The sequence below is a fragment of the Varroa destructor genome, unplaced genomic scaffold (genome assembly GCF_002443255.2).
Source record: "Varroa destructor unplaced genomic scaffold, Vdes_3.0 BEIS01000005.1, whole genome shotgun sequence".
In the NCBI taxonomy this organism is placed as follows: domain Eukaryota; kingdom Metazoa; phylum Arthropoda; class Arachnida; order Mesostigmata; family Varroidae; genus Varroa; species Varroa destructor.
The window spans coordinates 3,077,298-3,089,486 of NW_019211458.1; the positions used below are offsets into that span (position 1 = coordinate 3,077,298).

At 38.0% G+C, this 12,189-nt stretch overlaps 1 protein-coding gene and 1 long non-coding RNA gene across 3 annotated transcripts in view; one reads left to right on the plus strand and one right to left on the minus strand.

The window, feature by feature from the left end:
* Positions 1–4,383: 4,383 nt before the first annotated feature.
* LOC111251393 (uncharacterized) lies at positions 4,384–7,801 on the plus strand. The gene is made up of 3 exons (XM_022807931.2): positions 4,384–4,495; positions 4,833–5,117; positions 7,317–7,801. The coding sequence occupies exons 2-3, from the start codon at positions 4,892–4,894 to the stop codon at positions 7,436–7,438; spliced, it is 348 nt and encodes a 115-aa protein (XP_022663666.1). The 5' UTR covers positions 4,384–4,495; positions 4,833–4,891; the 3' UTR covers positions 7,439–7,801.
* A 3,656-nt stretch (positions 7,802–11,457) lies between these two features.
* The window catches only part of LOC111251961 (uncharacterized), a 3,462-nt gene continuing 2,730 nt past the window's right edge, over positions 11,458–12,189 (minus strand). The window contains exons 3-4 of one of the 2 annotated variants that reach the window (XR_002674047.2): positions 12,112–12,157; positions 11,458–11,675 (exon numbers count right to left, since the gene is read on the minus strand). This is a non-coding gene — a long non-coding RNA (uncharacterized LOC111251961). Of the gene's footprint in view, positions 11,679–12,111; positions 12,158–12,189 lie in introns of both variants that reach the window. The other variant, XR_002674046.2, reaches the window with a different exon arrangement.

The window sequence follows — 12,189 nt, forward strand, 5'->3', positions numbered from 1 at the left end:
TATGTCTTCACTAGCATTCTCTCATGTTATTCTAGGCGTAAATCCGTATGTGGTATACAATATGTTACCTAAAATTACTCTTAACCATACCAATTGGTTGAGTTAGTTATCGACGCCTCTCTATGTTTTGAGTTTTACGTCCGGTATCGCCATGGGCATTCCAGTAGACGGCTGGCTCCCAAAGTGTGTCTACGTCCGGGCTCGAACTTGGTGTATTATAAAAGAGAAGTAGGTTTCTGACACCAACAACATAGTGATGGAGCATGGATTGGTGAAAAACGTTTGTTTTTACGATATTTTATTTCTCTGGCTTTGTTGTCCCAAACCACAAGCGATTTTGAAACGCGATGAAATAGTTTTAGGGGAACACCGACAGGGGTCGTCTTTTAAGATGTTTATCTCCACTTTTTTTTGAACCATTTTAAAATATCCATTACATGTCTTTCTTTTTTATTGATTTAATAGTACAGTTTGGTGCCTTTAAAATCTATTTTTCTAACGTGCAGTACGTTTAAATACGCAGTTCGAACTTACGCTTACAAAAGTAATATTATTTTTTTTAACTACACGTCTGCCACTTAGTTCAAGTAATTTGTTATCATCTTTACTGTGAAAAATATTCTTCAATATACTCCGCGTCAGTTACGATTGCAAAAATTAAGCTTTGAATAGAGGAGCTTTTTGTTTAAGTTGTATTTGGTCAAAAAACAGGCCAGATGGCGCAACGTGTGCTTACCTGATAAGGGTCAAACATGCTGGTGCATACTCGCAGTTAAACGTAACTCCCCTTACCTGCTTTAGATATTCTACCGTAGGATAAGTCAAGGCCCATCTGAGATGTTTTTAGGCAAAAGGAACTAGATGGACATGGCTTTATAAGGACTGGCATTCTGGACCATTCAGACCATCCATGTCTGCGGACTCAAACATATACAAATTAGCCAGCTATTCGCTGAATACTTGCAGTAGCCATTACAAACATATATATGTACTTGATGCCATTTTTTTTCGATCTGTTCGTCTTTTCAACGGCAATCATCAGGGAAGTGAGTACGTGAACTTACCTAACTCCCCTGACTGACAGTCGGCCTCTCGGTTTTACTGGGTATGATAACTGAAAACATAATAATAAAAAATTATAAAAAGGTTTTATTGTGAAGTTCAGAACTCGAATTTTCTCGGACTCAGTTATAGTCAGACTCAGTCAGATAGTATTTTCTGTTCTGAACACGATAGTGTTTGAGACGTACACGTCGCCTGACCCCTATTAATTCAATTCGTAGGCCCGCGGTTGCCTGACAACCCGAAGTTTACTAAAGGGAACGGAAAACTGACTTTCATATGGTTTATTCCCCAGAGTAGATATGCTACGAGCGATCTACACATCTTCAAACAGAAAGCCGCCTACTTATAGTAGCGTCTACGTATATACATGATTGGTTCGCCGGAAATTCAATAACTTTTACGCGGCCTACCTCTCCCCCCCCCCCCTCTTCGCCCCGTGACGCATTAACAATGCGTACTACGTAACTTGGGGGAATACGAAAACTAAATACCAAACATTTAGTTTTAGTTCCAGGCCAACGAACACAATGCTTAATTACTATCTACAAATGGCATTTTTTTCTAATCAGTATTACTATCGGAAATAAAAAATGGTTGATTAAAACCGCCCAAGTAACAACTAAGCCAGTTAAACCAAATAATTAAGAAAATAACTAAACAGATTTTAAGTCATTTCGAAGAGGCTTTTCCTAAAAAATGTTTTTCAAAGCAATATGTGTAATAATATGGGTGTTTCTATGGGTATATTATGGGTGTTTTATTTACGTTTGTTTCACTTTTTTTTTGCCTTGACCTGTATTTCAACTTTTTAAGTGGTAGAAAGGTTGATTTTTCTATACACATGAGACAAAACCGCTTGTATCCATCCATTTGCTACTATCAGATATTTTCCTTGGCGTTTGTTGGTCAGCCGGATCCACGTTGTACTTACGGTCGTAATCGTAAATGCAGGGCACAACCATTACACCTCTACTTGATCAGAAGTGATATTGATGAAAAAAAAAAAAGAAAAACAGTTTTTCCCTAGGAAGTGTATGTCCTGCATAGATACAACGGTGATTCTGGGTGCTGGTTTTACCTATGTCGAAACAGCTTCTAAGCTTTGGTATGCTGTGTAACTTTAAGCTTGCTTCATTAAACTTCCATCTGTTTTCTTTGTCTCTGAATCTATTCGAGGAAATAATATGCTTCCTTTTAAAAACGTATACCATTCTATTGGAAGCACGGTTATAGTTTTTGAAGGGGGAATATTTGAAGTTTGTCAAACATTTAAGCAATGGTGATCCAAAAATAGCACAAGTACCCCTGCACGAGAAAGTTGTGCTTTCACAAACAAATGTTAAAACTAGGTCGGGTTCTAAATTAGTATTTAAGATATATCCTGTCCATCTGCACATTTTCATAAAATATGTTCCCATAAAAATACATGCTATATGCACAGTGACCCAAACGTAACTGTGCAATTTGAAAAACTTTTGAACAGTTGGAGTGTCTTCATTTTACATTCATTAAAGCAGCAGAAGATACGCAAATTATCGTAATAAAAAGCCTATGCAACACATTTATAGCAGACACAACTTAATATTATATGCCTAGAAGTATTTTAACACCGTGTATGATACAAGATATTACACAATATAATCACAGAATATTTTTTAATTAGCTAATTCAACTAACCGATCATCTCTTACCATACCTTTCCAATATAATAATGGGGCAGCCCTCTAGCCAGATATTTTCGTTCGCCCCAGATTCAATACGAACGGACCTGCGAACTAAGCACGGTCGTCAACTGCAAGTTCATCGCGACGCTCATCATTCTGAACATGAATCATATGCAATGTATATTTCAACTGAGTTCGAAATATAGCGTCGCTAGCTACGAAACAAAATTTTGCACAAACTATGGTATCTGCGATTTTAGAGCTCAAAAGGCTCAGGGACGCCACATACGACATGCGTCCGGGATCACTTTACGATTTTTACCTGTAGTCTACACTTATCGCCTTTCTAGGTATACTATTGGATATAGACATTAAGTAAGAACAATCTCTTCGCGCTCAGAGGACATCGAGACAAGAGAAGCAGAAAGTCTCAACCTATAGCCGACAATCCTTTGCCCTCCATTTGTTGATTTTGCGCGATAAACCTACACATCCCTTCATCTGGAATTCGTTCGTCGAAGACTATCGCGATAACTCCTCATGTAACATCGTAAAAATTAACAGTGGTACACTACATGTAGCACAATTTAAACGCTTCGAGTTGATCATCTAGTACGAATGACCCTACCACGACATGATATTATGAGAACTATAGGGGCCGTATTATTCTTGTTATAAATATGGTAAACAGTTAAATCCGCTCTTGATAACAATAATTGACGTTTTCTTCTATTCCTTCAACAGATGTGAAATGAAAAGCATCTGCTTAGAATCTCTTGGACCAGCTGGGTGTGTGGTTCCTGTATAGAAAAAAGACGTAATCGGTCCTATTTCATTGTTCTTTTTTTTTTTTATAAGTTTTGTGTACGTATTTGACACACTTAACCCTATAGGCAATGTTTGAGTCAAGCTAGCTACAATCCATCTAGTTCATTTCATAGCTAGAAAAAAACTTGAGTTTTTTTCAGGTCAAGACTATGCATTTTATATAAGTCGGGTCAAAAATGAGTTTTTTGTTTATTAAATCACGGTCATAACTTCATACAGCTTCTTCAAACGAGATTTCTTTAATGAAAAGTCGGTAACGTTCTTGCCAGGTAACTCCAACCTAAATAGTGTAAATAGGTACTTCAAATAATAATAATTGATCCATATGAGTAATAGTTTTTTAATCCAAATTTGTGACTTAATGTGTATCGAACGATCAAAAAGATAAATGTAAATAATTAAATTATTAACTAGATAATGAATCGGAATGTGTTTTATTTATATTTATTATACTGTGACCATGGACTATGATGACAAATATTTTTAAATGCACATGGCGGTCAGAACGAAAAAGCATCTTTCGCCATGTTACCGAATTAGCCTATCCAAGCTAACAATTGAATTAAATGTTGTTTATTCGGGTGTATGTGTAGAGCTGCAGCAATGAAAGTCTTCGGGTGTGCCTCTGGGGGGGACGACGACGACGACGCACACACAGTTTCTCGAGAGCATCTACTCGAGTGTACTTGTCCACACATTCTGGGCACATACACTCGAATAGATCTCGAAACCCACATACACATGTCCTTTCGCTCTTTGCCCCGAGTGGAAGGCTTTTTCGGTCTACACACACACACATATGTATATACATATAAGGTGCATATATATATAAGATCAAAAAAGGAGGAACAGAGAACTCTAAACTCGTTCGTAGGCCTGAGACGTGATAAACAAATTTTATTGTGAACTGACGGTTATATTGGCTGTTGCCAATTGAGGTGAGTTAAATTGTCTTAACGAGACAAACTTCGCTTCATAAACTTATATCTATTTTTTTCTTCACTCTACCTGATGATGTTATTATTGCAGCTTTTTGGCTATACTGCTCGTCGTATGAGAACAATTATACTGATTGGAACTTTACTCGGATGGCTGTCCAAATATAGTATTTGGAGTTAAACTAGCGACAGAATTCAAAGAACAACAGCGTCTAATTGGGGGTGCTGCATGTTAGTTAGCTGTAGTTGCAGCACCGCAATTTTATAAAGAAACTTGACGAACATAAGGGCATTAGACGAATAATATCTCGGTGTCTTAATTTTGCCCCGATTACAGTTATATTATCACGTGATCTCTTGCCCAACCCAAGCGACGTTACACAATCAACATAGACAATGAAAACCGTTGCGACCGCTGTCTGCATTATCTTGGCCTTTTGTCTCGGTGGCGCTCTGAGTGAAGGTGGCGGATCCTCCACAGAGAACGTCCAGGATTGGATGTATCCGGACGAGTTGTTACAGCGAGCGCGAGCCTTGCTTGAGGCACAAGGACGAGGCAATGGCGCTAGATTGTACACTGTGCCACAGGAAAGTGGCCCCCTTGCGTTTCTTAAACGTGGAGGTAGGTTTCTTGTTTAACTCTGTCTTATCTCATAGGCTATGAGAATTGAAGTTATCGTAAAGATAAAGTATTGTATTGTCTAATTATTACCAAAGCACTGTTGAATGCATTTCCGATTCATACGATTGATATATAAAGTAATTTGAAGTAGGCAACGTGTCCGCCACGTCTCTGGTCTGTTCGGGTATAATGTATATATGTATACATGTCTGTTACTGTGCATACCAATAGCAAACGTAATACCAGGTGTTTCTATGTAACGATAGATGTAGAGCGAATACATTGATTCTGCGCTAGTATGTTGTATAATGAGCACATTTCTGTCTATAGTACCCTTTTTCATATTTGACATCTAAAATCAGGGGCCATAGTGCTTAGACGGTTAGCTGTGAATCCTAGCTGAGGTTACTTCTGAATAGTGTAGTTTATGTTGCATTTGTGCATACGTGTAACACCTGTCATGTATCACTATCCCATTGACATTATTCCGTAGAAATACATAAAAACATTGCAACAATAAAATATAACGTCCGCCCAATCATTCGAAGTAAAAGAAACATTTTGTTCCGTACAATTGTAGTATAACCATGTGGCATCATGATGCCGGAAAAGAGGGGGTGGCGCCTGTGGCGTTCGACCTTATGCTAGGTCGATTCGATTGTAAACGAAAACGAGCAGTTGATATTTTGTTTGCACTCAGTGCACCGTTTTTAGAAGGTCGGCTCATATATTTTTAATGCGTGAGATACCCCGTGGGAACAAAATTAATGAAATAATGACGATAAGATAAAAAAACAATATCGTCATTTTTAATAGTAAAATAAATGGATACCAGTTTAGGCAGGATGATCATTTCTCAAGGCTACGCCTGTGTAATCAATACCCTTTAACATTTACACCATTGATCAGGGCAGTCAATTTCTGTACAGATCTTTGTTTCGTAAGGTTGCATTTTAACATCGCTGTTCAGAGGCACGATAGAGTGGACGTATAGCAAAACTATCGAAAGTCCCGTGCAACTCGCTTACGCAGAGCACAAGACTCTTTCAGTTTTACTTGGAGCGATCTGCCGTGCAAAATACCTGTTATCCACTCAACGATTTGAATCCAAATGCCAGAAGCAGATTCACAAGCTTTCCTTTCTTCTCAACTTTGTCTTCATTTTCTGCACTGCCAGCTCGTTCATATTAATGGTCTCTGACAGCTATAGGGTGGCAGAATGATAAGGTTTACATGCATGAAGTCACAAATCAGAATTCACGGGTCGCCTTCCGCAAGCGTTCGCTTGACCTAATATCATATCTAATTTCGAACAAGGCGTACGAGTACAAGGTTAAGAGCTCAGTGTGAAAGGATCTCAGTGTGCCTTATCATAATGGTATGCATAACGCATTAACTCTAAGCTTCTTCAAAAAGAAATCTATTGAATTATGCGTGTTCGCATTCTTATAGACATCAAAAGAGGTGATAGATTCCCGTAGATTATAGGCTCTTTTTCCTAAGGCAGTACGAAGCAGGTAGTGACGCGTTAGGGCAAATCCGAAACATATCTGTATTCCTGTTAGGATGTGCATCTTGGACAAAGGCGTAGACATATACAGTTGTATGTACATTTAGGCTATCATAACTGATTTTATAGCTAAAATATCCGATGATCCATAGAGCCTTCCTATAGGCCGCAGCAGGCTTTTTCCTGTCCGCTGGTATGGACATAAATCTTTTTGAGATTTCATTTACCGCATTGGGTCCCCCAAGAGGCCCAGAGTCATGCTATTCGTAAAATCGGTCCCTTAAAGTTAATAATCTAGTTATACTACCTGGTTCAGTTTAGTATCTAATGAAAGTTACGCCCACTTGACTCTGATAGCAGTTTCTAAAAAGAATCGATTTCAGTCGCGACATAGATGGGCGGTGGGCAACGCCTTCACCATGGTCCACGTGACTGCGTCTCCATTTCAGTTCATTTGGGAACGTTGGGATACCTTTAACGAAATATATCCATTTAAATAAATATAAACAAGTCAAATAAATTAATAATATTTATTGGGTCCCAAGCCTTGCGGAATATGTTATTAGATATCGTTTTGAAATTAAACGACAATACGGTGCGTGTGTGTACATAATGTTGCAATTATTGACCATCTTTCAAGTACTAAGCAAAAATTGTTGTTATCTGTCGTCCGTTCTATTCTTTTGCAGTTATGATGGGCGTTGATTTACCAGACTTCATTATGTCATCACAGCAGGGTCAAGGCGGCGTAGGAACCAAAAACATACAGAACCTCAAGCAGAGACTTTTTCAAAGTGGGCGCAGGCGTTAAAGCATTTCGTCCATCTTTGCTGTACTGACTACAACATGGGGTTTCTCTGCTTGAAGAAAACGAATTCTAGCATGAAAAGAAGTATGACAATCGTCGACAAACGTTAGCTCGCCTCGTTAGCTATCAGGCTGATTAGAGGGGGAGAATACCGTGATGAGAGACAAAGAACGGTACCCGTGATACTATCGGGTGATCTCTAACATACTAAGTATAATACAACTAGAAATATAGATGATGCGCTATAGAATATCTGCGATACCCGGTAAGAAAATCTTCCTATAGAAATTACCGACGCTTTTTAATCATACAATTAGAAAAAGTTAAGCAAATAAATGCATGCATATTAGATTGGTCAAAAATTAATGATGGTTTCGTTTCTTCGATTGTTCACTGTTCCCTTTACCTTTTTGCTGTTTCTGTTTTTTTCATATATTATCTTTATGTTTTAAGGGTTTATGGTATCTTAAGTTTAGGCTTGGAGCACAAATATTTCAGGCGAAGGAGAAGCGCATTTGCAATACCTATTTTGCCTCGCCTTTTGCCGGAGTCAAAGGGCCAGTTAAATGGCGTGTGAAATGTGTGTTATTGACGACGTGCACTCCATGTTCGGAAGATCCGTTCAAAAATAAGTTATTAAGTCTAAAGATGCTATCTCAGACCTGGAGAATGTAGCTTACTCAGGTCGGCCATCTGATGTAGACTTTTCAGGGCATACAGATTATCACTCATAAATCAGACAAAAACAAACTGTGTTTATACAACTTCGGAGCCTTTTCCACCTGTTGGGACTTTCTCCAAAATTAGAAGCCTGTTTACCCTATACACTGAACAAAGGGCACTAGAAAAACGGTCTCTCAATTCCCTTTCAGCATGTTTCTTGGTACCAAGGAATACAAGAGTATAATGAACATACTGCCTGTATAGTGTCTGTATATCGGTACGAAATTAAGAGAAACATTTAGGCCCAAGTTATGCTTGCTCCAAGTTATTATAGAAATATCGTGCTATGAGTTTCTAACTAGTACCAGCAAATTTACCAGCTCATTACGAACGACTCAATGTAAAAAATAATCAAAATTATTAGATATTTATGGAAATATAGATATGTATGTAACCGTAATGTAACTTTATGTAACCGTCCATCAGCCAGTTAAGTTTTGTTGTTGTAATATTTATTCTTGCTTTTATAATTATCACCGATCTGTTTCATATCATGAAAGCCAGCAAAAATAGGTTGATCTTCAGGCGAACTTCATCGAACAGAGTAACACTCTTGCGTGCAAATGTATATTTAAGCAGCTAAGAACGAAGTATTCTAAGCACAGTTGAAGTCCTGTTTTGATTATTCGATAATTTTATGCCTAGCTATATTAGCAATTAGTTGAACTTAACAAAACCTGCAACTATCATCATGCAAACGTTTATTTTATTACCTAAGAAACTGCAATAAAACTATGGAACACAATTACGGTTAGGTATTTACGAATGGTCTTTATGCGTGCATCGAAGGCTAGTCTCAAAGGTCCAAGAGCTCCCTCTGTAGAATATATTTTCTCTAATCTCTGTGTGTATATCGGTTGTTCTTAAGCAGCATTCCATCTTAGAACTCTTTCTTTGCCCCAGATACTTTGCTACGTTTACAAACGTCTACCTGGGACAAAGGCTTTTTAGATCATTTTTGCTGCTTTATGCTTAAGAATCTTTTAACGTCCTAAACTTGCTAGTACGCGTTTTGGGAAACAACCGTATTACGCCTGTGCATGATGATCGTTTCTATCGAAGTAGTAAGCTATAGATTTCGATCTATATTGAGAATTTCGAGTGCCATAGGAGTTAGCCATTTCATTGATCTATTACAACAATGATAGGCGTATCGTGCTTATAAAAAAATTTCAAATTTCGCGCTTCCCATCCTGTGACCTCGCTCCATTTTGAGTCAAAACAATCTTGTCAGTCTACATGTCTTATAGAGAGTGCTTGACCTTTGTGTCCAGTTAATAATCTAACACTTCGTCAGACACTATAGCTTTATCAGCGACATTTCACTCAGAAACTGCACCGCTCGTTTAAGATTTTAATTGAGGTTTCAATTTTTAAATAAGCGTAGTAATAGAACAAAAGCGAAAATTAGCTCTGTAAAAGGCTACTTTTGAAACAAGTGAAACGCTGGTTAACCCTCAATAGGGCTGAATAATTGTTTCATCACTTTGTGTTCATAATACACATTTCTGAAATAGATATTCATAAACATTACTTCTGACCGAGCTTTTTGGGTGTGTTCTTCAGACAATGTTAGGTCAAGTTGAGTTTGCAAAAAGTTCCATTTTCAAATGTTTAGACTGTTCCTCAATTATAAACAGCGGTAAAAGCTATATTCTGAAAACTGACGCGCAATTCATTTTTATTAGGATCGAATGTAGTAACTGATTGGACCACTGATGAAATAGTACCCGGATTTCAAGTCGATTTATTGGATACTCTTTAAGTTTGCACCCCAACAAATGTCATGTAAGCCCAAAAACACTGTTTAACTGATGTTATATTATCAGACTGCTTCTTTGGTAGGGGATGAAATTATGTTGCTTGACCAGTGAGTGGAAAGAGTAAAATGGATCGATCGAACGAACGAAACTAATACGTGGCTGATTAAACAAAAGCTCCGTTATTTTATAACGTCAATGCGCTAATCCTTCAATACTTAGCCTGTGCACGCGCAACATTCTAAGCAGCAAAGAGTGCCGATAGAAACCGATCTGATATTCTGTGGTCCGGTTGTCAACACCATTCCTACCGTATCTAGATGTACCGTATCTAGAAACATGAACTCATCAACCTCAAAATTTACTCTAGATAACCCACAACGAAAATGCCATTACCTTGTTATACACCTAAGTTAAAAGCCATAGATGGTGGTTAGCATCGGCTTCGACATTGAGCCCCTGGCCTCTTCGGAAAGTAATTTTATAGTGGGCATCGTGGGCCGCTTAACAAACGACTAAATTCAAACGCATTTCAGTCTACCGCGTAGTATCATTAAATTTTTTGTTCACTTGCAGCCAAAGTGTTGCTAAGTTTCCTATGTGGCGCAGCCTGTTTTTAACACGAAGTGTGATCACTTGAAAACGTACAGGTAGTCTGAAAAATCTGCAGCCTAAACATGAAAATGGTCGTAAATTATTCAGCCTAAATAATTATGCCTGGATGTATAGTAGTTGTGATGATTTTAGTTGTGTCGGGCGCTCAGTTCGGTAGTTGTTTGTGTCAGTAGGTGTTGGTGTCAGAACCGAGAAAATGGAAAAAAATTTCAGATTTTAGCGGTTGTCATAACGAAAATTCACGTTCGAGTTGATAGGCCACCTAGCCTACTTACAAAAATTGATACCCAGAGGTTTTTTCTATTCCTATATAGAAAATCGTTTTCAGAAATGTTCGTCTAATGAAGAGACCATCCTATTTATAAACATTTTAACTACTACTTGGAGGGGTCAAAGAAATGAGAATCTCCCAGGAAAAGCACTACAGATTTACAAAAGGCTAGATCGCAATATGAAGGAGAATTTCACAAAAAAAACTATTTGTTTCTGAATTTTGAATTGAATTACTTTTAACTACCTGTGTACTATTAAAAAAGGACACCTTTTTGTGAGAGGCGACGAAAATTTTCAAGTATTTCTCAGCATCCACATACGGGTGGATATAGTTCAGCTAGAACGTGTGGTAATTTGCAAGCTAAGCATAGTGAAAATTCCTGGAGAGTAACTTCTGGTATTAACAAATACCCGGTAGAGTGGCAACTGAGGCTTTGCTAAGTGTAAATTGTGAACATAGGAAAAATAGCCATTCTTATTTTGTTTTTATGTCTAGGGTTTTAACAAAGCAGATCGCAGCTGAGCTCAATGTGGGATGTCATTGGGAAGTTACTAAGGCTGTCGCTCGACATGTAAGGAACTCATAATAGATCGGTTTGTGTTGAAATGCTTAGGACGGCATCCAACGTACCGATTTAGAAGATCCGCTCATTTTTATTATTCCAAAGCAAGTATCGACGCGACTTTATTCACATAAGCCCACAACAATTCACTTGGCATGTAGTTATTAAAATAAGACAGAAATTATCTCTAGTTAATTTATGTGGGCGCACCAGCATCTAGCTAGTGCTCCTGAGGCCGAACACACGTGCAAAGTTGACTACGTAGTCGTTTATACCAGTGACCCTCGACCGGAGCTTCTTTTTCGTCTACTGAAACATAGATAATATCAAAAAAAAAAAAGTAGCGTTATTAACCTTCAATTACTGCACAAGGCTCTTGAGTAAGAGAGACTATTAGACTAGATGTACTATCAGTATGCAAATCTTGCGGGACGAATCTTATATATAATGCAGATTGCGAGCCATTCACAGTTTTAAAATTGCCCTCAAGTCAGAAAGAATAGTATCAGAAGTGTGGGTATAATATATATAAAATGATGGTGTTACGCAGGCCTTCTGTCGTGGTAATCTGGTCTTATAGTGCATATGAAGTATCGTTGATTAACATAAAATCTCCCCATGCTGGATATCTCGCACTCCAGTATTGTATCTTACAGGTTTGGAATAGGTTTTTCCAAGTTAGGTGGTCGTCGATCGTAACAGGAAATGTATTATATATTATGTGTAGAGATTAAATGCTCACAGTTACTCTCGTCCCGTTTACAACTGGCTCGTTCAGTGTTGCATCTCTGAAAAAGATAAATTATTTCTGTTAATTTAG